This window comes from Colius striatus, chromosome Z (assembly GCF_028858725.1).
Source record: "Colius striatus isolate bColStr4 chromosome Z, bColStr4.1.hap1, whole genome shotgun sequence".
Classification (NCBI taxonomy): domain Eukaryota; kingdom Metazoa; phylum Chordata; class Aves; order Coliiformes; family Coliidae; genus Colius; species Colius striatus.
In genome coordinates this window covers 6,310,231-6,333,447 of record NC_084790.1, presented here as the reverse complement: position 1 = coordinate 6,333,447, position 23,217 = coordinate 6,310,231, and the positions used below count along the sequence as shown (strand labels likewise).

General features: G+C 53.7%; 2 protein-coding genes across 2 annotated transcripts; one reads left to right on the top strand and one right to left on the bottom strand.

The window, feature by feature from the left end:
- Positions 1-2,421: 2,421 nt before the first annotated feature.
- TOMM5 (translocase of outer mitochondrial membrane 5) lies at positions 2,422-4,560 on the top strand. Its single transcript, XM_062018872.1, has 2 exons — positions 2,422-2,595; positions 4,081-4,560. Exons 1-2 carry the CDS (start codon positions 2,475-2,477, stop codon positions 4,113-4,115), a joined length of 156 nt encoding a protein of 51 aa, XP_061874856.1. The 5' UTR covers positions 2,422-2,474; the 3' UTR covers positions 4,116-4,560.
- Positions 4,561-10,603: 6,043 nt separating this feature from the next.
- EMC4 (ER membrane protein complex subunit 4) lies at positions 10,604-12,102 on the bottom strand. Its single transcript, XM_062018519.1, has 5 exons — positions 11,996-12,102; positions 11,769-11,868; positions 11,507-11,660; positions 10,792-10,952; positions 10,604-10,683 (listed from the first exon to the last, which is right to left on the bottom strand). Exons 1-5 carry the CDS (start codon positions 12,067-12,069, stop codon positions 10,648-10,650), a joined length of 525 nt encoding a protein of 174 aa, XP_061874503.1. The 5' UTR covers positions 12,070-12,102; the 3' UTR covers positions 10,604-10,647.
- Between the last annotated feature and the right edge of the window lie 11,115 nt (positions 12,103-23,217).

Sequence of the window (23,217 nt, the reverse complement as noted above, 5' to 3'; positions counted from 1 at the left end):
CTTTTCTGCTAAAATGGACTTTGAACCCGTCAATCTGTTTCTGCTAGCAAAGAGAAGCCCACCATGCAGAAACCTTGAGCAAAAATCAATGAGGTTTCCCAGAAGCCAGCAGAACAAGCCTGGCTCATGCCTGCTTGTTGCAGCCAGCTCTTACTTTCCTCCAGGGCCTTGCTCTAAGGCTCTCTGGTTAGCAGTCTTACAACTGCTGTGACCAGAGAGGTTGCTCCTTCATTTGCACTGGAGATTGGGACTGAACATCCTGCAAATGTGCTGGGAGCAGAGTGATTTGGGAACATTCCTCCTTGGTCATCCTTGGCAAAGTCAGGGGAGGCCCTTGACATAGCAGAGAAAGGCAAGAAACCCCCCCAGATAGTGGAAGATGCAATTAGCCCTTTTAATCACAAACAGGATGAAAGCAGTTGCTTTGTAAACAGCTTTGCCTCAGGTCACAGGCAGCTTAGCTTAGAGGAATCCCTTTTCAAAAAATGATCTTCCTACTGTGCACTGCCTGATCACAAGGAGTACAGGTGGAGCGAGGGAGGTTGCAGATCTCAGGTATCTTGTGGGGGTCATGGGGAAAGCCACAAAACACTGCTGCTTGTTTGATCCTCTGCAGGCATCCCTAGTGCCTGTATCCATCTCTGATAGTATTCCTGGCATCTGAGGAGTGCTTCTGAAAGCATTGCCGGCTGCCTGCCACAGGCAGGAAATGTAGGGCTTGGCTGATTGAAGCCTGTGTGGCACAGGCGGAGCTCATGAGTGGGGACTGAGGCCTGTGTACATAGTTCTCTGGGTAAGTCTGGTCTCAGGCTTAAATCAGCTCCTGTTCTGAAAAAAAATGGCACAATTCAAGGCAGCATTCATGCTTATCCGTTACCCTGACTGAAGTTCATCCACAGCCCAGCATCCCATGACCTCCAGTTCCTAGACAGGGTTTGTGGCTGGCAAGTAGCCTTTCCATGGCCCTCTCGATCTCTTTGTACTTGTTAAATATTACTGGCCTCTAACAATCTCCCTCGACTTGTTTGGGAACAGGGTTTACTTTTGTACAGGACTTTGCATGATGGGGTTTCTGTGTTTGGGGTGAAGGCTCCTGTGTACTAAACAAAACAGCACAGGTAAATCAGTTGTCAGCTGAAGTAGCAACAAACTGAAGATCAGCAGTGGTACCAAAGACAACAGTGTGTAATCCAAGAGTCAGTACATGATTCAGGAAAGCTAGCAGAGCCAGATGCACATCGACTCAGTCACATAAATTCTTCACTTGCAATTAGAGAAATCCAGAGATCTATTATGTCCCATTGTAAATAGATTACCCAGAATTAAGGCACTTGGTAGAACTCAGAGGGGCCAGCAAGGGAATCTCTGCTCCTGCCTCGTGTGGCTGTAACTCTCTCTCACAAGCAACCACGCATATCAAAACTAGTTTGCTCTTCAAGACTGTGTTCTCATGCATACCCCTCACTCAGCACTGCCACACAGACAGGGAAGACAGCGGGGTTTTCAGCAGGGGATAACACAGCCAGTGCTGCTGAGTTTGAAGCTGCTGTGCTGCGACAGGCTTTGAGGCGTTGTGAGGCGCACTCCACCAAAGCAGGCTCCGCTTCATCTGTGTCATTCTCCCCTAGAGAGAGCCCTGCACTGTGTTCCCACACCCAAGCGCCTGGTTTCCCGCTGCTCAGATCTAACTGCGGCTCCTCCGAAGCACCGCTAGTAACAAACCTTGTCGGTAACAGATGTTCCAAGCACCGTTACTTGCCAAACAGTTCACAGCCATTACGAGGTTTCTCTGTGTGTAGGGTTTCCTGCTGTGCAGGGCTGTTTTATGTCTGTTCCCTACTCTGCACCTTCTCAGGGAAGGCAGTGGGCTGAGCAGAGAGGTTCCTGGCAGCCTGCACGACTCTCCTCCGCGACAGCCACACTGAACCAGAACTCCTGTTGCTCGCACTTGTGCCAGCGGGCTGCCGGCACAAAGGCTCCGCGTGTGCGCACCCGCGGGACAAGCAGCCCGTGCACCTTCTGAGCTGTTCTGCTGCGCTTTTAACCCCAGAGTGGAAACAGCCGCCCGCCCGTCGTGGAGCAGCGCTGACTCGGGTGCACAGCTGCCCATCGCACTCCCACCTCTGCCCTCTTTGCCAGGAGAAACGGCTCGCCGCCGTCTGCAGCCTGGCAGGAGCGAGAGGCGCACGCCGCTGGTACCAGCACCGCAGGAAGCGGCCGCGGGACTCCCTCGCCTCTCCTCAGCCCCCGCTCAGCGCCCGCGCCGGCGCTGTCAGCCCGGCACGACCCGCTGCCGGTTCCCTTCCGAGCCGCCTCTGGCCGCCACCTCCCGCCCCGCGTCCCCTGGGCCCGGCCGGCTGCAGCCGCCCCGCACCGCGCCGCTGCGCACGCGCCGCCCCCGCCCCGTGAGCACGCGCCCGCCTCCCGTCCCGGCGGCCCGTGCGGGCGGGCGCGCGCGGCGCGGCAGGGCAGGCATGTTCCGCATCGAGGGGCTGGGGCCCAAGATGGACCCCGAGGAGATGAAGCGGAAGATGCGCCGCGACGTCCTCACCTCCGTCCGCAACTTCGTCATCTATGTGGCGCTGCTGCGGATTAGTAAGTGTCCGGCGCGGCGCGGGCCGCTCGGCACGGCGGGGGGAGGCTGGGGCCGGCGCGGGGCCTGCAACCCCGCAGCGGCGCGGCACGGCATGGCATGGCACGGCACGGCATGGCATGGCATGGCATGGCATGGCATGGCATGGCATGGCATGGCATGGCATGGCATGGCATGGCATGGCACGGCGCGGCCCCGCACGGCACACACAACGTGGCCCGCCACGGCCCCGCACGGCACGACACGACACGGCGGGGCCCCGCACGGCACATACAGCGTGGCCCGCCACGGCCCCGCACGGCACACACAGCGTGGCCCGCCACGGCCCCGCACGGCACGACACGACACGGCGGGGCCCCGCACGGCACACACAGCGTGGCCCGCCACGGCCCCGCACGACACGACACGACACGACGGGGCCCCGCACGGCACACACAGCGTGGCCCGCCACGGCCCCGCACGGCACGGCCCCGCCCGGCGCACAGAGCGTGGCCCGCCACGGCCCCGCACGGCACACACAGCGTGGCACGGCATCGCCCTGCACGGCACGGCACGGCCCCGCACGGCGCACACAGCGTGGCCCGCCACGGCCCCGCACGGCGCACACAGCGTGGCCCGCCACGGCCCCGCACGGCATGGCACGGCCCCGCACGGCGCACACAGCGTGGCCCGCCACGGCCCCGCACGGCGCACACAGCGTGGCCCGCCACGGCCCCGCACGGCATGGCACGGCCCCGCACGGCGCACACAGCGTGGCCCGCCACGGCCCCGCACGGCGCACACAGCGTGGCCCGCCACGGCCCCGCACGGCACACAGCGTGGCCCGCCACGGCCCCGCACGGCGCACACAGCGTGGCACGGCATGACCCCGCACGGCGCACACAGCGTGGCCCGCCACGGCCCCGCACGCCTGCCTCTGCTTCTGGCAGCATCCTGGCCGCGTCTGCGCCCGCGGAGGCTGCGGCACGCCGCTTGTCCGGCGCGGGGTCTCGGCATCCAGAGCGCCAACGGGGCCCTGAGGCACCGGGGGCGCGGGGCCACGGCGAGCAACAGCGCTCCTGTAGAGCGGGAATGAGCAGGGCCGTGCTGCCGGCCTGGCAGGCGGTGCTTCGGTGTGTTGTACCAGAGGCTTGCAGCTTTCCTTGCGGGATGCCTTATTGCTTAGCAAAGTAGAAGTCACGTTTGGGTGGTTGTTCCCCACAAGCTCACAGCTGCCTTCCAGGACGTGTTGGGAATACGCTGGAGGCTCTGACCTGCAGCACAAGCGGGGATATCTGATTCCCTGCCTGGAGACATGCTGCCTCACTTGCTAAAGCAACCGTGCAGGGAGAGAAGGGACTCCATGGGGGCAGAGGGTGGTTTCTCAGCCACAGGCCCAGTGTTTTAGGTGCTGCATAAACGTGCTGCAACTTCATCACAGCCTTGCTAAAGACCTTTTCCTGTCTTCAGCTGAGTTAAGTTTTTGCTGGTTTATTTTCTCTTTTCAGCTCCTTTCATCCTGAAGAAGCTGGACAGTATATGAACACTTAAGAAGACTCAAGTGTATGAAAACGTGGACTGTAGCTGCTTTTCCATGTTTGTTAATTAAGCATTGTGCCAGAGGCAGACATCACATACTAAAAAGGTTCTAAAATGTTTCACTTAACCATATCTGACCTAAGAGTGATAGCCTAATTGGGAGTATGGGGAAGATGTCTGTTGTCCCTGCAAGTGAATTCTAGGCACAGAATACTCCCTGGTGTCATCAGGCAACAACTTGTGATGGAACGTTCCGTGTACTGTTGAGTCCATCTCCATTTCTACGAAGCACTAGCGAGTTTGCGTTGTTGTGCAGCTGCCTCCAGACTGCCACATGCTACGGCTATCGACCTTACTGAACCTGTCTGTTTGGAAAGTGGAATCTTTAATGACTCCAGTTCACAACCAGTTTGATTATAAATAAATGGAAGAGCAGTTGTGTCACTTAACTCTGGTACTGATCTATTTCTAGAGGTCATCTGGTATTTCCCTGTCTCCTGTCTTGAGCTCGCTCTCTCCTCCACCTTTGAAGTCAACTTGTTGTAGTGGTTTTTGACCGGACCAGGTTTTTTGGTAGCAGGGGGGCTACAGGGGTGGCTTCTTTAAGCAAGAAGAGTTGCTGGTAGCTTCACAGGGTTAGGGCCGGTCAATTCTAAGCTGGACCCTGCAGCTGACCCAGGCCTGGCCAATTAGTGATGGAGGTTATGCCTCTGTAGATAACAGATTGGAGAAGTTGCTGCACAGTTGCAAAACTGCAGCAGCAACAGAGAGGGAGAATGTGAAAACGTCTCTGCAGACACCAAGGTCAGTGGAGAAGGAGGGGGAGGAGGGTGCTTAGGCCCTGGAAAGGCTCCCCTGTGATAGATACATGATGAGGACCATGGTGAAGCAGGTTGTCCCCTGCAGCCCATGGAGGCCACTGGGGAGCAGAGACAAACCGGCAGCCCGTGGAGGAGCCCACACCAGAGCGAGTGGATGCCTGAAGGAGGCTGTGACTCCATGGGAAGCTCATCCTGGAGCAAGCTCCTGTCAGAACCTGGGAGTCCGTGGGGGAGGAGCCCATGCCAGAGCAGGTTTGCTGTCAGGACTTGTGACCCTGTGAGGGACTCAGGCTGGAGCAGTCTGTCCCTGAAGGACTGTTCTCCTGGTGGGTGACCCACGCTGGGGCAGGGTGTGAGCAGCTACCCCAGTGGCAGGCCCTGTGCTGGAGCAGTTCACGAGGGGCGGCAGCCCATGGGAAGGGCCCATGTTGGAGAAGTTGGTGAGGGACTGTCTCCCATGGGAAGGACCCAACAGTGTAGCAGTGGGGAGTGTGAGGAGGCCTCCCCCTGAGAAGCAGCAGCAGCAAAGTCCATCTGTAATGAACTGACCATAACCCCCATCCACTGCACTGCTGGGGGGGAGGAAAGGGAGTCCCAGGAAGAGGAGGGGTGGGGAGAGGTGTTTTTAAGATGGTTTTATTTCTCATCTCCCTGCTCTTATTGTTTCTTTAATAATCCTTTTTCTCCCTAAGTTGAATCTTTTGCTCCTGATGCCAATTGCCGAGTGATCTCTCCATCCTTATCTCACAAGCCATTTGTTATGTTTCCCTCTCTCTCCTGTCCAGTTTAGGAGAGACAGTGATATTATGACTGGGTGGACACCTGGCTAAACCACCACACTTGTACTGAGGAAAAGCAAAGTAGAGTGAAAAAGACAAGGCCATGATGTGTTTCTTTCACGACTTGGAGAAATAAAAAGGGGGAAGGGCATCTCAGCTTTATCCAGCAGGCCAGGCCTGTGCCAGCCTTCTGGATCGTGAATTTAAGTAAAGTGGGAACAACATCATATTTTTTCTTTGATTTGGTAACCAAATTTCAGTCAGAGCAGACCTCTGGCAGTGCCTGTTACTGCTTCATGCCAGTACTTGTAGTCTTGTGTCATACCCTGAATTGAAGTCTTCACCGTGGCTAATTGCTATACTGTAGTAGTTCAGGAGTGTTGCTTGCGAGGCCACCTGCAGTGTTCTTGTACTGATGTCAAAATAGGGACTGTTTTCTTAGGAAGGCATCCTGCTTTGTGAAAAGAGTTGGGATTGTCCTTTCTGAAAAGGATTTTGTAAGGTCAGGGACTGATGCTTACTGGGCATTGGTTTAAGATGACTCTGAGCTGAATTGCCAAAGCAGGAGGTGCGTTTTCACATATTTTGGGTTGCTTTTCTGTTTGCCTAAGTCTTAAAACAGGTATTTAGGATTTTACTTCATAGCCTCAGATCAGCTGCACACCAGATCTGAGAGATCCAGGCTTAGTTTCTCAGACTTGTGCTTAAGCCCTTGAAATGATTTTCACAAGGTGCTTGGGGAATGCCTGCAGAGCCACATGCAGCACAGGCACTGCTTTTTAATGTTGCTGGCTCCATCAGCTGAAGGAAGAGTGTTGCTCCAGTTTACAGTGACCTTGGCTGGGAGCATATTATCTGTGTGGGGAAATGGGTCAGGAATGGGGGCAAGGGGGAGCAATGGAGCAAAACCAGGGGGAAAAAATGGAAGAAACAGGGACAAAGAGGGAAATAAAGAAAAACACAAAAGAAATGGAGAAACAGCAAATGGGGGCAAAATGGGGAAACGGGAAGGAGGAAATAGGGTACAATAAAGGCAGAACAGGTGAAAAATTGTGAAAAAAACCCAAAAACCTACATGAATGAGGTAAGATGGGGTGAAACCAGAAAGTTAGAAGGGTTGGGGCATGTATGGGGAGACCAGGCAAAAATGATACAAAAGCAGGGATAAATAGGTGAAAACCAGGAAAAAGTGAGGAAACATCAAGAAGAAATATGAGGAAATGGGGCGAAAATAGGTAAACTGGGCAAAAATGGGTCAAACCCAGTGAAAACTGGGGAAAAAAATCCCTAAAAAAAGGACCCATGAAACTACAGGCGGGTCAGCCTCACCTCCATCCCTGGAAGGGTGATGGAACAACTCATCCTGAATGTTATCACTGAACATATGAAGGATAAGATGGTTATCAGGGGGAGTCAACATGGCTTCACCAAGGGGAAATCCTGTTTGATCAACCTGATAGCCTTCTATGAGTGCATAACTGGCTGGCTAGATGAGGGGAGAGCAGTGGATGTCATCTACCTTGATTTCAGCAAGGCTTTTGACACTGTCTCCCACAACATCCTCATCGGACAGCTCAGGCAGTGTGGCTTGGATGAGTGGACAGTGAGATGGATCGAGAGCTGGCTGAATGACAGAGCCCAGAGGGTGATGATCAATGGCACAGAATCGAGTTGGAGGCCTGTGGCCAGTGGAGTTCCACAGGGATCAGTTCTGGGGCCAGTCTTGTTCAACATCTTCATCAACAACCTGGATGAGGGGACAGAGTGACCCTCAGCAAGTTCAGTGATGACACCAAACTGGGAGGACTGTCTGATTCCCCAGAAGGCTGTGCTGCCATTCAGTGAGATCTTGACTGGCTTGAGAGTTGGGCAGAGAGGAACCTCCTGAGGTTCAACAAGGACAAGTGCAGAGTCCTGCACCTGGGGAGGAACAACCCCATGTACCAATACAGGCTGGGGGTCGAACTGCTGGAGAGCAGCTCCAAGAGAGAGACCTGGGAGTCCTGATTGATAATAAGCTAAACGTGAGCCAGCAATGTGCCCTCATCGCCAAGAAGCCAATGGCATCCTGGGGAGCATCAAGAAGAGTGTGGCCAGCAGGTCAAGGGAGGTTCTGCTCCCCCTCTACTCTGCCCTGCTGAGGCCTCATCTGGAGTCCTGTGTCCAGTTCTGGGCTCCTCAGCTCAAGAGGGACAGGGAACTGCTGGAGAGAGTCCAGCGCAGGACCACCAAGATGATCAGGGGACTGGAATATCTTTCATACGAGGAAAGGCTGCGGGATCTGGGGCTGTTTAGTCTGGAGGAGACTGAGGGGAGATCTTGTAAACATTTACAAATATCTAAAGGGTGGGTGTCAGGAGGTTGGGACATCCCTTTTTTCTATAGTAGCCAGCAACAGGATAAGGGGTAATGGGATGAAGCTGGGACACAAAAGTTTCCACTTAAAACACAAGAAAAATCTATTTCACTGTGAGGTGAGGGAGCCCTGGCACAGGCTGCCCAGAGGGGTTGTGGAGGCTCCTTCCTTGGAGGTCTTCAAGACCCACCTGGACATGTTCCTATGTGACCTAAGTGACCTTGCTTCTGCAGGGGGGTTGGACTACATGATCTCTAAAGGTCCCTTTCCAACCCCTACCATTCAGTGATTCTATGATTCTATGAAAACAGGGTGGTGGTGGTGGTAATCTGGGGATGGTTATAGGGCAGGGGAACAGCTGGGAGTCAAACTGGGGGACACTTATGGGGCACTTGTGGGCAGTTCTGGGACACTTGGACATGTATGGGGCCATTTGGGGGAGATGAGACAGTTGGGGGTGGTTATGAGGCAAGTGAAGCCAGCTGGGGGGAGTCAGAGGCAGTTACACAGCAGCGGGGGCACTTGGTGGGGCAGCCATGGGTCAAACCCTCGATGTGCATCAGACCTGGAGCTCCTGACAGAGGGGCTGGTTGTGTGAGCAATACTGACACCCCCAGCCCCTGAGCACACCAGTGCAACCCAGTACTACGCACATGCTGCCCTGCATCGTCCACCATCACCCCAGCAGAGGACCCAGCACTCCCAGTATAGTGCCAGCCTGATCCATGGGTCTTCAAGTATGACCCCAGTCTGGACCCAGTGTTCCCAGTACAATACTAGTCTGGGCTACAGCTCCAACAGTATGACCCCAGTATGGCAGCAATGCTCCCAGTACAATGCCACCCAAAGCCATAGGTCTTCAGGCATGAATCCCAGCACTGGCTGCCACATTCAAAGTATGGTCCAGGTGCTTCTTGTACGATCCCAGCACTCCCAGAGTGGGCCCAGCATGATGCCAGCCTGAGCCACAGCTATGAGTCAGATTCCCAGTATTCCCAGTATAATGCCAATATGAGGTAAAGTTAAACTAGTATCCTAGTATAAGCCCCAATGTTCCCAGTATGGACCCAGTGTTCCCAGTGCAGTGCTATCATGGGCTGTATGATGCCAGTACAGCCCTGAAGGCTCCCAGTACAGACCTTGAGACTCCAAGTGCACACACAGGGTAGTCCCCAGGGCTCCCAGGATAATTCCAGCACTGCCAGTACAGGCTTTGGTACTAGAGCTCAGAGAGTTCTCATTCACAGACCCCAAATCCCTTTCGTCACTTGGTATTTTATACAAGCACGCTTTGGGCCAGGAGTTGAATGATGGGAATTGTAAGCAAAGGGTTAGAAGTGGTTAGAAGTGACAGTATCCACTTATCTGTTGTGCAGACACCTGGGAGCCAGAGGCCCTAGACATCAACCTGAGAGGCAGCTGAGGGAAAGGAGGAGGCTGAGGGAGAGAAGCCTGACAACAGCAGTCGTGTTTTGGGCATAAACTGTGAGAAAAGCAACTTCGAAACAGTTTCAGGAGTGCTGTGAGGGAATGCTGCTGCTGCTGCCTTGTGCTGCAGTGAGGGAATGCTGCTGCTGCTGCCTTGTGCTGCAGTGAGGGAATGCTGCTGCTGCTGCCTCATGCTGCAGTGAGGGAATGCTGCTGCTGCTGCTGCCTTGTGTTGCAGTGAGAGAATGCTGCTGCTGCTGCCTTGTGCTGCAGTGAGGGAATGCTGCTGCTGCTGCCTCGTGCTGCAGTGAGGGAATGCTGCCTTGTGCTGCCTCGTGCTGCAGTGAGGGAATGCTGCTGCTGCTGCCTTGTGCTGCAGTGAGGGAATGCTGCTGCTGCTGCTGCCTTGTGCTGCAGTGAGGGAATGCTGCTGCTGCTGCCTTGTGTTGCAGTGAGGGAATGCTGCTGCTTGCCTCATGTTGCAGTGAGGGAATGCTGCTGCTTGCCTCATGTTGCAGTGAGGGAATGCTGCTGCTGCCACCTTGTGCTGCAGTGAGGGAATGCTGCTGCTGCTGCCTCGTGCTGCAGTGAGGGAATGCTGCTGCTGCTGCCTGGTGCTGCAGTGAGGGAATGCTGCTGCCCTGTGGTGCAGTGAGGGAATGCTGCTGCTGCTGCCTGGTGCTGCAGTGAGGGAATGTTGCTGCTGCTGCCTTGTGCTGCAGTGAGGGAATGCTGCTGCCCTGTGTTGCAGTGAGGGAATGCTGCCGCGGCTGCTGCCTCGTGTTGCAGTGAGGGAATGCTGCTGCTGCTGCTGCCTTGTGTTGCAATGAGGGAATGCTGCTGTTGCTACTGCAGCTGTTGCCTCGTGCTGCAGTGAGGGAATGCTAATGCTGCTGCTGCCACCTCGTGCTACAGTGGGGCTGAGTTTATTCCTCATTTCAGTGACAGCCTCAGTGTTTCTCCAGCACACTTCCCACTGCTCACACCACAGGCCCCAGCCCCACCAGCAGAGACCCCAGCTGCTCCCCACCCACACCACCAATAAATGGCTGTTGCTCCAACCCGTGCCAGAGCCCCCAAGCCCTTGGAATTTCTCCCCAAAACAAGGTCAACAGCCTGCCATCGCCTTTATTGAGGTGTGTGCACGCTGGGTCACAGGATGAGCCCCCCACCAGTGAATTCCATCCGCTGCCAAGGGAAGAGAGAGAAAGAAGGTAAGCAAGGAAGTGTTGGTCGGGCTGGGGTGACCCCGGTGTCCGGGGCAGTGAGATGGGGGGGCCCTGCATCCAGGCACACCTGTGGGGGGGCTACGAAGGCCAACCAGTCGGAGGGGCGAGTGGGCAGCAGCCCCATGGCCTGGCACTTGTAGAGGGCCAGCGCCAGCCCCAGCCCATTGCCCACGAGGAAGACCAGTCCCTGCAGTGCCCGCCGGCTGGAGCTCTCCAGGGCCTTCAGTGCTGTGGAAGAAACAAAGGTGGGAGGCAGGGACCTGGGGCTATCACCCACAGGCTGCACACCTGGCAGAGGGGTGGCAGGGAGGTGCCAGGGGTAGCAGTGAGGGAGGCGTGGGATGGGTGGCAAGGAGGAGGCTGTCTGGGGACAGGTCTGGAGCGACCAATATGGGGGTGACTGTTGGGAGACAGGTGGCATGGAGGTGACAGCTGCCACAGGGAGAGCGTAGGGGGTGCGTGAGTGACACATGGCAGACTGCTGCAAGGTGCACAAGAACAATGGACACGGCGGCTGCTTGGGCACACATGGAGGCCACTGTCACAGGCACGGCTGCTGGGGGACACGTGGAGACAACTGACACGGGACTAACTGTTGTGAGGGGGCACATGTGGCTGGGGCTGCTGTAGTGACTGCTATCAGGGGACATATAGGGACAACAGCAGCAAGACTAGATGCAAGGCAAGGGGCTGATGGCAACTGTGGGGAGGCAGGGGATGGACACGGGGGGACACCTTAGGAACCGCCACCTGCACAGGGCTGCGCGTGGGGCCGTACTCACTGGCAGAGAGGGACATGAGGGCCTGCAGCGGGCGCCAGCCCATCATGCACACCATCATGGCAGGGAAGATGGAGATGGTGTTGCCGGCCATGTACATGATGAATAAGTTCATCGGGATCTGCTTCAGCGGTGCCAGTGCCACATCCCAGCAGCGCTGCGGAGAAAGAGAGAGGGGACCCGTGGGGCGTGCGGGTACCGCCGTCGCACGGGGCCCGGGAACCGGGGACGGGCTTCCCTCCCCCCGCGATTCCCCTCCGCCCACCTTCTCCATGAGGATTTTGTCGCTCTCGTGGACGCTGCCTTCCCCCAGCTGCCGCTCGGCGAACCCCAGCGGCCCGCGGCCCTCGGCGGCTCCGCGGGGCCTGGGACGGAAAAGAGGGTGGGGGGGTGGGTCGGACGGCACAGGTGAGGCCGGACAGACCGGTGGATCCTCCAGAGACCTCCCAACTCCCACCAGCCCGCCCCGCCCGCCCCGCCCCCGGGCCTCACCGCCCCCCGGGCGCTGCCGAAAGCTCCAGCGACCACTTGAACCGCCGGCCCCGAACCGCCGCCGCCGCCGCCATCTTGCGAGCGCCCGAACGGGGGCGGGGAGGGTCACGTGGGGGTCACGTGAGGGGGGTGCGCCTGGGGTCGCGCGCGGAGCTCCGTGCCCGTCACGGCCGCGCGAGCGCCGCGTGAGCAGCAGCGTGAGCAGCAGCGTGAACAGCCCCCCGCAGCAGCCCCCAGCAGCAGCCCCGCTCCGCGCGGCAGCCCCCCGCAGCAGCCCCCAGCAGCAGCCCCGCTCCGCGCGGCAGCCCCCCGCAGCAGCCCCCAGCAGCAGCCCCGCTCCGCACGGCAGCCCCCCGCAGCAGCCCCCAGCAGCAGCCCCGCTCCGCGCGGCAGCCCCCCGCAGCAGCCCCCAGCAGCAGCCCCGCTCCGCACGGCAGCCCCCCGCAGCAGCCCCGCTCCGCGCGGCAGCCCCCCGCAGCAGCCCCCAGCAGCAGCCCCGCTCCGCACGGCAGCCCCCCGCAGCAGCCCCCAGCAGCAGCCCCGCTCCGCACGGCAGCCCCCCGCAGCAGCCCCGCTCCGCACGGCAGCCCCCCGCAGCAGCCCCCAGCAGCAGCCCCGCTCTGCACGGCAGCCCCGCTCCGCACGGCAGCCCCCCGCAGCAGCTCCCCGCAGCAGCCCCGCTCCCCACGGCAGCCCCCCGCAGCAGCCCCCAGCAGCAGCCCCGCTCCGCACGGCAGCCCCCCGCAGCAGCCCCGCTCCGCACGGCAGCCCCCCGCAGCAGCCCCCCGCAGCAGCCCCGCTCCGCACGGCAGCCCCCCGCAGCAGCCCCCAGCAGCAGCCCCGCTCCGCACGGCAGCCCCCCGCAGCAGCCCCCCGCAGCAGCCCCGCTCCGCACGGCAGCCCCGCTCCGCACGGCAGCCCCCCGCAGCAGCCCCGCTCCGCACGGCAGCCCCGCTCCGCACGGCAGCCCCCCGCAGCAGCCCCGCTCCGCACGGCAGCCCCGCGCTCCGCGAACCCGTCGTCCCCGGAGCTGCAGTGCGGGATGGCGGGTGCCGGCCGGAGCCGCTGGGCAGAGCACAGCCCCCGCCGTTGGCGGGGCCGGGCCGGGCCGTTTCCCTCAGGCTGCCGCTACCCGGCCGCGCATCAGCGGGGCTCATTTTGGTTTCCTGGATGTGTTTTGTGTTTGTTTCTAAAACTCATTTCTTGGGGAGGATGTGACAGCTGCACTCAACTCGTTAGTGAAACTAGCAGTAGTTTTGATAGCAAAGGTGCAAGGAACAGAACAGATGCCCTTTGACTCATAAGCGAGTCTTTGTGAGAACAGACCCCCTTTGCGTAGTCAGTACACGAGGAATGGAAGGAAAGACCCCCTTGTAAACTTTGCATAAAGGAGATAAGCAAGTCTGTGCTAAGGGGCAATTTGGGTGCCAGTCAGTACGGAACATCGTGGTCACATATGGCCAAACCAAGTCAAAGCCCACCTCGAAATGACCACCTCAGAACAACTTCTCCCCACATTCAGTGCCCTGTGCAGAGGCAGCTTCACAAGGTCACGCACATGCTTGAGATCCATGAGAACATTCACTGTCCTCATGTACACCATGAGCGCGCTCTTGTGCCCTGGAGTGCACATCAGGAGAGATCCCCCACACCCGCAGCACTGCTGTGAGCCAGCGGCAGCTTTCCAACCTCACCTTGGCTTTGGGGAGTTTGATTTTCAGTAAGTTTGGCACAGGTAAAGGCCTGAGCCCTGTGTCAGAAAAGAACTTGCCTGGTTCCAGTCTGTTCTCCAAGAACAGGCCCACAAAGGAGCAGAGTGATGCAGCGGTGCAGGTGGCGCCCAACTTTGTGTTATGGTGACTGCAATTCATGTCTTTGGTCTTGCCTGGTAACTTTGATTCTTCTCTTGGCAGCTTTGACTCTGCCTTGGCAGTTTTGGGGCAGTGTTCAAGTGACAGTGCAGTACAGTAACAAACTTCCCCATCAAACTTTGTTTTGTCATAGGTTTACAGCATCATATTTCAACAGAGTCACTTTTGCCAGTACCTTTCTTGGTGGTTCTTTAAGCAATCTAAGTTGTCCATTCATGACGGGGGGTGTTTTGATTTCATGGGGTTTTTTTTCATTATTGTGAGTTTTTAGATTGGTTTTCTTGGCTTCATCTGTTTATTTATTGATTTATTTTACATTATTGGGCTGTTTTATCCACTGGCATTATTTTGTCTCTCAGAGTGGTGTACTTTGGGACTTTTTGGGGTGTTTTTTCTCTAGAGACTGATTTAATTTATGGGGTTTTTTTTTTGCTTTCTGTGATTTTTTTTTTTAAATGACTTTAAAATTTTTATTTCTTGGGAGTTTATTTCTAGGGGTTTTTAACTTTTTTTCCCTGTTTTTTTTACTTCCTAGGGTAGTGTTTGGATGTTTCATTTTCTTTTACTTGGGTTTATTTTTTATTAATTATTATTTCTGGGGTTTGTTCTGTTTTTTTTCTCCTCCCTGTCACCCTCTTCCTCTCTGGCTCCACAATCCTCCTTCCTCACACTATTCATCCCCACAACTCTGTCATTCTCTCCTCTCTGTCCTCCTTCCCATCCCATCTTTCCCTGTTCTTTAACACACACACCCACACCCATCTCTCTGTCACACTTCCAGTCTTCTTCATTCTCTGTCTCCCCATCCCATCACTTTTCTCTGTTCCTCCTCTCTGCCTCATTTTTTCCTCTCAATAATTCTCTCTTCCCCTTTCTTACTTCATCCTTTCTTCTTCTTTTCCTCCTCTGTCACTATCCTGCCCCTCAGTGCTGCTGTGTCCTTCGCCCTGTCCCTGCCTCTGCTCCTCTCCCTGTTATTCTCCCCCCTCCCATCTGTCCCCTTTTCCCTTCTGTCTCCCTTCCTCTGTCCTGGTTCACCTCCCACCGTCTCCTGTGCTCACCATGGGCCCTCATGCAGATCCCCCCCATCAGAATCACCCTGAAGGGCTGCTGTCCCTGGAGAAGAGGCTGAAGCAGGAGTTTACTGTGACATTAAACTCCATGGCCATGGACGGTATGGACACAGTAGTAGATGTGCCTTGAAAGTGTCACAACCCACACGTTCTTCTGTGTTAGGAAGCACGAAAGCAGGAGCCACGCCAACTGGTGGAGGAGGAGCTGGGCAGGAGGCTGTGGCCCTGCCTGAGCTGGCTTCAGTGGCCTGTGCTGTCTGTCTTGTCCTGAGCAACCACTTCAGTAGCCAGGGCCCGAGTCATGGACCATATGACCATGGCAGCTGTTTGGTGGACAATTTATTCATGTTTATGCAAATTTTATGGATGTCTGAGGACAGTTTCTGTAACCTAAGGGACTGATAGCTGCGGAGCTATCACAGGCTGGGAAGGAGGTACATGTACAAGGCATAAGGTACATGGGAGATGGCTCCTCCTAACACATGCTCACCAAGAAATGAAAGAACACTCTTTGTGTACAGAAAACGAGCACCAACTACCTGCCTACCTGTCATGCACACCAAACAAGGTGATGTTTAGCATGACTGGGGTGGAAAGTCGAGGAACATCCTCATATATGTTTAGCATGAACTCCTTTTAGCTCACTGTCATTTTAGAGGTGTCAGCTGTAATATTAATTTCCCAGTAAATGAAGCAATGATCTCACTTTGGGCACTGTGGCCTTGCTGAAGTTGTTTTGAAGCTGTTTTTCCTCTCAGTTTATGTTCTATAAGCCAAAACATACCTGTTTTGCAGCATTAAGGTGCCTTTAAGGCTCTCTCTCTTGAGACATCTCTCAGGTATCTGCACAACAGATAAGCAGGTTCTGGCCCTTTTGAATACTTTCAACGTTTTGCTCACAATTCTCACTACTCATCACTCAACAAAAAGCCCGAATCATGCTTACATGAGGTACAGTATTAAACGCGGGGAGAGAGGGTCTATGGGGCTCTATGAAGAGAAGTCTCCACAGGAATACCTGGAAGTATTGGAATCTGGTATCAGCAGGAGCAGTAGAAAGCTCGAGGGCCTTTTTCCACCAGTGTTTTCCTGTGCTTTTTGAGACTGCCGCAGAGCGCGGGTTCTGGTGCGCTGCCGGGCATTTCCCATGGGCTGGAGGCTCCCAGCGGGCAAAATGGCCCCGGACCGCCCGCGCTGGGAACTACACTTCCCATCATGCATCGCGGCACAAACATGGCCGACCGGCACGCTGGCCGTCCCGCAATGGCGGCAGGAAGCCAGCTCTCTGGCACCGCATCCACCGGTGCTGGTGGCGGGGAGAGTGGCGCAGGGAGGGACCCGGTGAGCTTCAACAAGGGCAAGGAGTCCTGCACCGAGGCAGGAACAACCCCATGCACCAGGACAGGCTGGGGATTGACCTGCTGGAGAGCAGCTTGTGAGAAACGAAACAAGCCTTCTCGGGAAAGACTCAGGTCAGACTCTGCAGTGAAACACTTTTACTAAGCGTTCTTGCAAGAGCAGGTGTCCTAGCTAGCAGGCACACCTGACAGGTGCAATATTTGGCTTTTTATTGCCTATCCTGGCCGCAGGGTCCCTCCCTTGTTTCCCCATTAATTAGGTACTCCAAGATTTACAACTTCTCGAGGCGCCTAAAAGTCCTCCCCAGAGGATGTCTGGGTTTTGGCTCCTATCGTGGATTCCCCCCAAAGTCCTAAGATTTAAACTCTAATTAACACTTCAAACAAACCAATGTTACTTGCTACACAGAAACAGATAACAGTCCCAAGGCTAATTCACTGATTTACGCTACACAGAAACAGACAAGGTCAGTTCGCTGATAATACTATACAGAAACGGATAACAGGAAAAAAACACTATTCTTTGTCTTCATTTCTCTTCTAATTCTGCAAAAACAACATCAGCATTTCTCACAAGCTCTGCAGAGAGAGACCTGGGTGTGCTGGTGGGCAGCAAACTAACCATGAACCAGCTAGTGGGTCTTCATGGGCAAGAAGGCCAATGGCATCCTGGGGGGTATTAAGAAGCGTGTGGGCAGCAGGTTGAGGAATGTTCTTCTCCCCTTCTATCCTGTCTTGGTGAGGCCTCATCTAGAGTTCTGTGTCCAGTTCTGGGCTCCCTAGCTCAAGAGGGACAGGGAACTGCTGGAGAGAGGACAGCACAGATGTTAAAGGGGCTGGAACATCCCTCTGAGAAGGAAAGACTACAGGACTTGGGATTGTTTAGCTTAAAGAAGAAAAGACTGAGGGAAGGCCTCATTAACACTTGTAAGTAATGGACACAAGCTGTAACACAAAAAGTTACACTTAAACACAAGGAAAAACTCCTTTCCTGTAAGGATGAAGGGGCATTGGAAATGGCTACCCAGAGAGTTTGTGGAGTGTGCTTCTCTGGAGGTTTCCAAGCCTGTCTGGACATGTTCATATGTCCTCTGATGTAGAGGAACTTGCTTTAGCAGGGGATTGGGCTGGATGATCTCGAGTGATCCCTCCCAACCCCTACCATTCTACGATTCTAGGAGTGCTGCTGGAAACATCCAGTACTGCCTCGCCATGCTGGTGGCTTGTCCCCCCTTTGGCTAACCCAAGTAACCACTCAGATGTCCTGTGCTGGAGCACAACCTCTCCTGGCATGCCATTCAAACCACCATTGTACCCCTCGTATCCAGTGTTGGAAGCAAGTCTCTTTGACAGTGCTATAAATGGATAAAAGATCATAGGAGACAGATTAAAATAGTATGTACTAGGTCCAGAAGCATAGATGCTTTGTAGTTATGTCAAAATGTCAGAAGAACAAGGACACCATTGTTAGGAACACCGTAAGTACAATGATTAAGCTGGCAAAAAAAAAATCAATGTTGTGTATGCATGTCAAAGCAGAAACCTGGTAAGTATAGCCAAGAGCTGCGATGAACCACCCATGTCTGCCAAATGATGAGGAAACTCATCAGAAGGTAATTCTGACAGTGGGAGATGGTGACCACCAACTCATGAAGGACCTCAAGAAACCATCAAAGACCCTCTTAGAGCATGTGTAGTAGTCATTTAGAGTGACACAGCAATACTATAACTGTATGCAAATTACTAAGCAACCATCGTTAATGGGATTGTATGACCTTGTAACTTTTGTGTGTAAATCCAGTGCAGAAGCTTGTGTCAGGTGTGCTGGATTTGTGGAATTACCACAGAGCAGCCAGACTTGTGCAAACCTGAAACAAATCAGCAGTGTCTCTCCTGAGTGTGTGTGTCTGCATTTAGGACAACAGTCAGAACTAATATTAAGATGGTGCTGATCAAAATAAACATATATGGATTCAGGACAGATACACTGTCCTCATAAAGGATGCCCTGGAATAGTAATAAGTTTCTCTGCCTAAGGGGGGGACACCATCAACACAGGTAGATGGGATGGGCCCAGTCACTTTATATGCATGACTTGGTAATAACTGTACTCAACTCAGCAGCAGCAGCTTGTTGAGATGGGCCTGGTCACTTTATGTCTTGTTAATGACTCTGTTCTTGAAGAAGGCTCAGAGACTGATAAGGAACCCCCTACCCTGCCAGGTGTCAGAGGATGGGTGATGGTTTACTCGGTATACATACCAGGGAGAGGTCTCACCAAGCAGAATAACCAGATGTGTTGTATCAGATAGTGTACAAATACAGCATGCGGTGTACTGTTGGGTGTGCTGCTTTGTGGCGCTGCTCCCCAGCACCCGTCTCTGCACAGACATGACATACAGCACTCTCTCGACTGTGTAGATTGGAGTCCTGCACACCGGGCATGAATCTGCTTTTTGGACAATTATGCCATCTACATTTCTTCTCTTTCTCCCTCCCCACCCCCAAGAGAGCCGGAAGCCTCATGGAGACCAGAACACGGTCCCGGGATTGCCAAGACCATCGGTTCAGTTGCAGTGCTTCCTCAGTTCTCCCCCTCCCCCTGCTGCATACTCTTCAGTTCCCCCAGCATCACCCTACATCTCTTGCTGGCCCTGAGCTGCTTCATGAATGCTCCCCTGGCCGTCCTCACTCAGACCCTACCTGGTTCATCAAGCTCCCCTTCTTGGGAGGACTCACACTGCCCTGATGTGCCACCTCACCCCTCCAACAGCCCCAATGTGGGTAGAACACAATTCCAATATCTATCTGGAAAACGCCTCGTCTTATCTGCCTGTGTTTCTGCCTTAGTGCTGGACTAGAGCCCTGTGGTAAACTCCCACCAGCCACAGTCTCAGCAGCCCAACCATGTCATGCCCGCACTGTATCAAACTGCAGATTCAGAGCAGAGCTGAATGCTGGGTGGCACAAGGAGAGGTTACTGTAGTGACCTTGTTCTTCAAGGAGTTAGCAATCCATGTAACAGTTAATGTGAGAAGGTGCAGGCCTGTGACAGCTGTCTTTAAGATGGACCTGCTGCTGACCAAGGCTGAGCCACTTAGCAATGGCAGTAACATCTCTATGGTTAACATATTTGAGAAAGGGGAGGAGTTACTGCACGGGTGATTAACTGCAGCAGAAGAGGGGATGTGAGAATGTGACTATAACATCTCCAAACACCCAGGTCAATGAAAGAGGGGAGAAGGTACTCTAGATGCCAGGACAGGGATTTCCTCTCTGGCTTGTAGTGCAGCCCATGGTGGGGGAGCTGTCCTCCTGCAGCCTGTGGACATCCATGGTGGAGTAAAGATCCACCCACAGCCCATGGAGGACCCCACACCAGAGCAGGTGGATGCCTGAAGGAGGCTGTGATCCTGTGGGAAGCCCATGATGGAGCAAGTACCTGGCAGGACCCAGGAACCCATGGAGAGAGGAGCCCACACTGGACCATGTTTGCTGTCAGGACTTGTGACCTCATGGGGGACCCACACTGGAAAAGTTTGTTTCTGAAGGACTGTCTCCCCCATAGATGAGGACCATGCTGGGTCACTTTGTGAAGAACTGTAGCCCATGAGAAAGATTCAGGTTGGAGAAGTTCAAGTAGGACTAGCTCTCATGGGAGGGACCCCACACTGTAGCAGGGGGAAGTGTGAGGAGACCTCCCCGAGAGGAAGCAGCAGCAGAGACCATCTGTGATGAACTGCCCGTAACTCCTTTTCCCTGTAGGGAGGAGATAGAGACTCAGGAAGAGGCGAGGGGTGAAGGGAGGTGTTTTAAGATTCAGTGTTTCATTTCTTATTTTTCTACTTTGTTTTGATTGTTAATAAAGCAAACAATTCTCCTCAAACTGAGTCTGTTTCGCCTGTGATGAGTGATCTCCCTGTCCTTATCTCAGCTCATGAGCTTTTCATTACATTCTCTCTCTCTTCTGTCCATCTGAGGAAGGTGAGTGATAGAACAACTTTGGTGGGCACCTGGCACCCAGCCAGGGTTAAACCACCATGATTGCCCTCTCAAGCCACTCTGAGGAGAGCTGTGTGACATGTCAGCTGAGGTGAGAACAGGGCAGTTTTGCCCATGATTTCTTGTAAAAATGGTGAAAGGTGGGATGTTTCTAAGGGTTTCAGAACTGGTTTATCCCCAGGTTTGGCAGTGTTTTGTGGTAAGCTATCAAAAATCAACAAATCCAGCATGTTTCACAGCAAGAGGCTAATGTGAACATTTGGAGACCACCCACGTTGCTAATGGCTTCAAGAGGGTGAAAATCTGGCATAGGGGGTGGTTAAATCTGGAAACCCCTAAAATTGGAGACCTTTGAGGAAAAGAAGGTATCCATTTCTCTTGGCTTCAGATAGCAGTACTGGCTCGTCTCCAGGAGTGGTTTGGTATCACTCTAACTGAGTTTGAGAAGGCATGCAAAGGGTGGGAATGGAAGGAGAAATCTCAGTCCTAGCTGAGCTCATCCCCTTTTGGTGTGTCCTGGGCTGGGGGTACACACCCCCCCCCCCCCCCCCCCCGCCTCTCTGCCCACCTCACCGCAGCTCACAGCATGCTTTGACATCTTGTGCTCTCATTTATTTCCTCCTCAGCAAGCACATTGTGTCTGGCTGACAGAAGAAACTTCATGTGAGTTTATCGAGGTCTCCTGCTGCTTACTCCAAAACTGGAAATCCTGCATACAACAGCCAGGGGCAGAGGAACCAAAATCCAAACCCCACAAGCAACCCTGTGGTGAACTAATGCCACAGGAACAATCCCTGCTCTGAAAGCACAAAAAGCTGTGTTCATGATGACAAACCTCGTTCATAACTTGTGCCACTTAAAATGTATTGGGACAGCATCAGTTGCAGTCTGGTTAATTGTGTCAGTTCTCTGCTTAAAAGAAATGAGGTTGGTGTGGATTATGTCAGTACATTTTCTAACCCACCAGGAGCTAAGGTGGTCATCAAGCAGCAGCCAGTGGAAATAAATCTTTAAAAGCCTGCATCAGTGAATTATTCAAAGATAAGAAAATACCAAGTACTCATTGAGGAAATTTCTGAGCAAAGGAATATCAACACTACCATTAACATTGCAAAAAATATGGAAAATGTACCATGGATATTTGTTGATTTTCTATGTTCTTCCAAGTTCCTCTAAATACCAAGCTGGCCCCAGCCTCCCCTGACAGTTTCTTATGGTTTGGTTACCGCACTCACTCTTCTTAAAAATTTTTCCTCTCAGCTATGTGAAAGGCAGCAGGCCAAAAAAAAACTCAACCCAACAAACCAACCTTCAGATACTGCTCAATGCAGACATTCCACATTTAAAAACCTCTCTAGCCCCCCAGTCCCCTCAATCTCCTTAAACATCAGGAGGTTAAAACAGACAGAAGTCTGAACTTTGAATGTTCACCATCCTTTTCATCTTGTTTTTAATCAATTTTTCTGTTCATCAGCTGAGCAATACAGGTGATTAGGTGGCAAGCGCTGCCAAGGAGATTTAATTCTGCACAAAACTATTTATATATAACACTTCTTTTAATGGTGTGGAATGACAGCTATTGATGTTTTTATGTTCATCTGAAAAGGGGCACTCTCGCCTCAAAGATTCGTTGCATTAAGCCCTCTCATGCTTGTCTGCCAGGCTCTCAGAAATGTTTGAACCCTCCTGAACATCACCAACAGTGAAATTCCTCCATCCCTTTCCTTTCCTCCCTGGGTGTCATGCATCTGCAGAGATGTTTTGCATGAGCTGCCATGAAGAGTTGTCCTTCACATGTGTGTTCCTAAGCCCCAGTATTCAGAGACATCAGCAACTTGGATTTAAACTGAAAGTTGTTCTTTTCAGGTTCTTTCTGTGACATTTGGCTCACTATGTCCCATTCTTTTCTCCCTTAAATGGTATCTCTGCTTTGGTTTTGGGCTGCTTCTTGAAGCTGTAGATGGAAGAGACCTCTCCATCTTCACCAGCTATCAGAGATAGCAGGATGTTCCCATAGAGAATGGAAAAAGATAGGTTTTGTGACTGCTAGATGCAAGGGAGTTCAGATTTGGGGGTGAGGGGCTTTGTTCATTGCCCCATCCTCAGTGTTGCACCAGGTGTTTGGCTGCAATCTGGCCACATCTTGCTGATGGAGGGAGGTAGGCCTGGACTAAGGTGAGCAGGAGGGACAGGTTGCATCAGACTCCCTGTTCTTGGAAGGTACTTCACTTCCTCTCTTCCCTAAATCCACACCTTTTTTAGACTTGTAGTCCATCCACCCTACAGCTTGCTGACACATTAGCATTCCTCCCAGGTCCACGCTGAACTTCAGTGTGGAAAAAAGAGGGACTCGTTGGGCACTGTCACTGTCATGGGAGAGGGCAGCAGGCACCTCTCCTTCATCAACGTGCTGCCTGTCCCAGGCAGAAAACTACAAAAAAACTCAAGACAATCAAGATAACATTAAAAACATTCTTTTTTTAAATGCCATTGATAGGTCTAAAAGCCTAGTTTTGAAGGTTATTTTCCAAGAAGTGGAATCCTGATGAATACAGAAGAGAGAAGGAGAATGGGGAAGTGACAGGTATTTCTGGGGCAGGTTCCCTCTCCACCCTCGTGGCATGGGATGGTGGATCCCTGGAGTATGGGTAGCGTTGTACCTGGGATGGAGCCCAGCCAGGACTGAGTTCCTCTCCAGACAGGCAGCGTGTTCGCAGCCAGAAGCTGTCCAGGGGCAGTGTACAATACAAGCTGGTGGCTCTCTCCTGCTTCCTACCTGCAAAAATAAAATCATCAGAGCATTATTAGAAGTGGTGAATAATTCATGACAGATAACTCAGCCCTCCCATCAGCAGAACACCTGGGAGCAGAAAACACTATGATGTGATCCTTATTGCAACGTCTTCACTCTGTGACTT

What these genes read in the sequence shown, in the direction of transcription:
- TOMM5 (XM_062018872.1), top strand. Translation starts at nt 2,475, where the DNA reads ATGTTCCGCATCGAGGGGCTGGGGCCCAAGATGGACCCCGAGGAGATG. An exon ending in TGTGGCGCTGCTGCGGATTA is followed by an intron (nt 2,596 to 4,080) that starts GTAAGTGTCCGG and finishes TTCTCTTTTCAG; the next exon opens with CTCCTTTCATCCTGAAGAAG.
- EMC4 (XM_062018519.1), bottom strand. Translation starts at nt 12,069, where the DNA reads ATGGCGGCGGCGGCGGCGGTTCGGGGCCGGCGGTTCAAGTGGTCGCTG. An exon ending in ACAAAATCCTCATGGAGAAG is followed by an intron (nt 11,661 to 11,768) that starts GTGGGCGGAGGG and finishes CTTTCTCCGCAG; the next exon opens with CGCTGCTGGGATGTGGCACT. An exon ending in CCTCATGTCCCTCTCTGCCA is followed by an intron (nt 10,953 to 11,506) that starts GTGAGTACGGCC and finishes TTTCTTCCACAG; the next exon opens with CACTGAAGGCCCTGGAGAGC.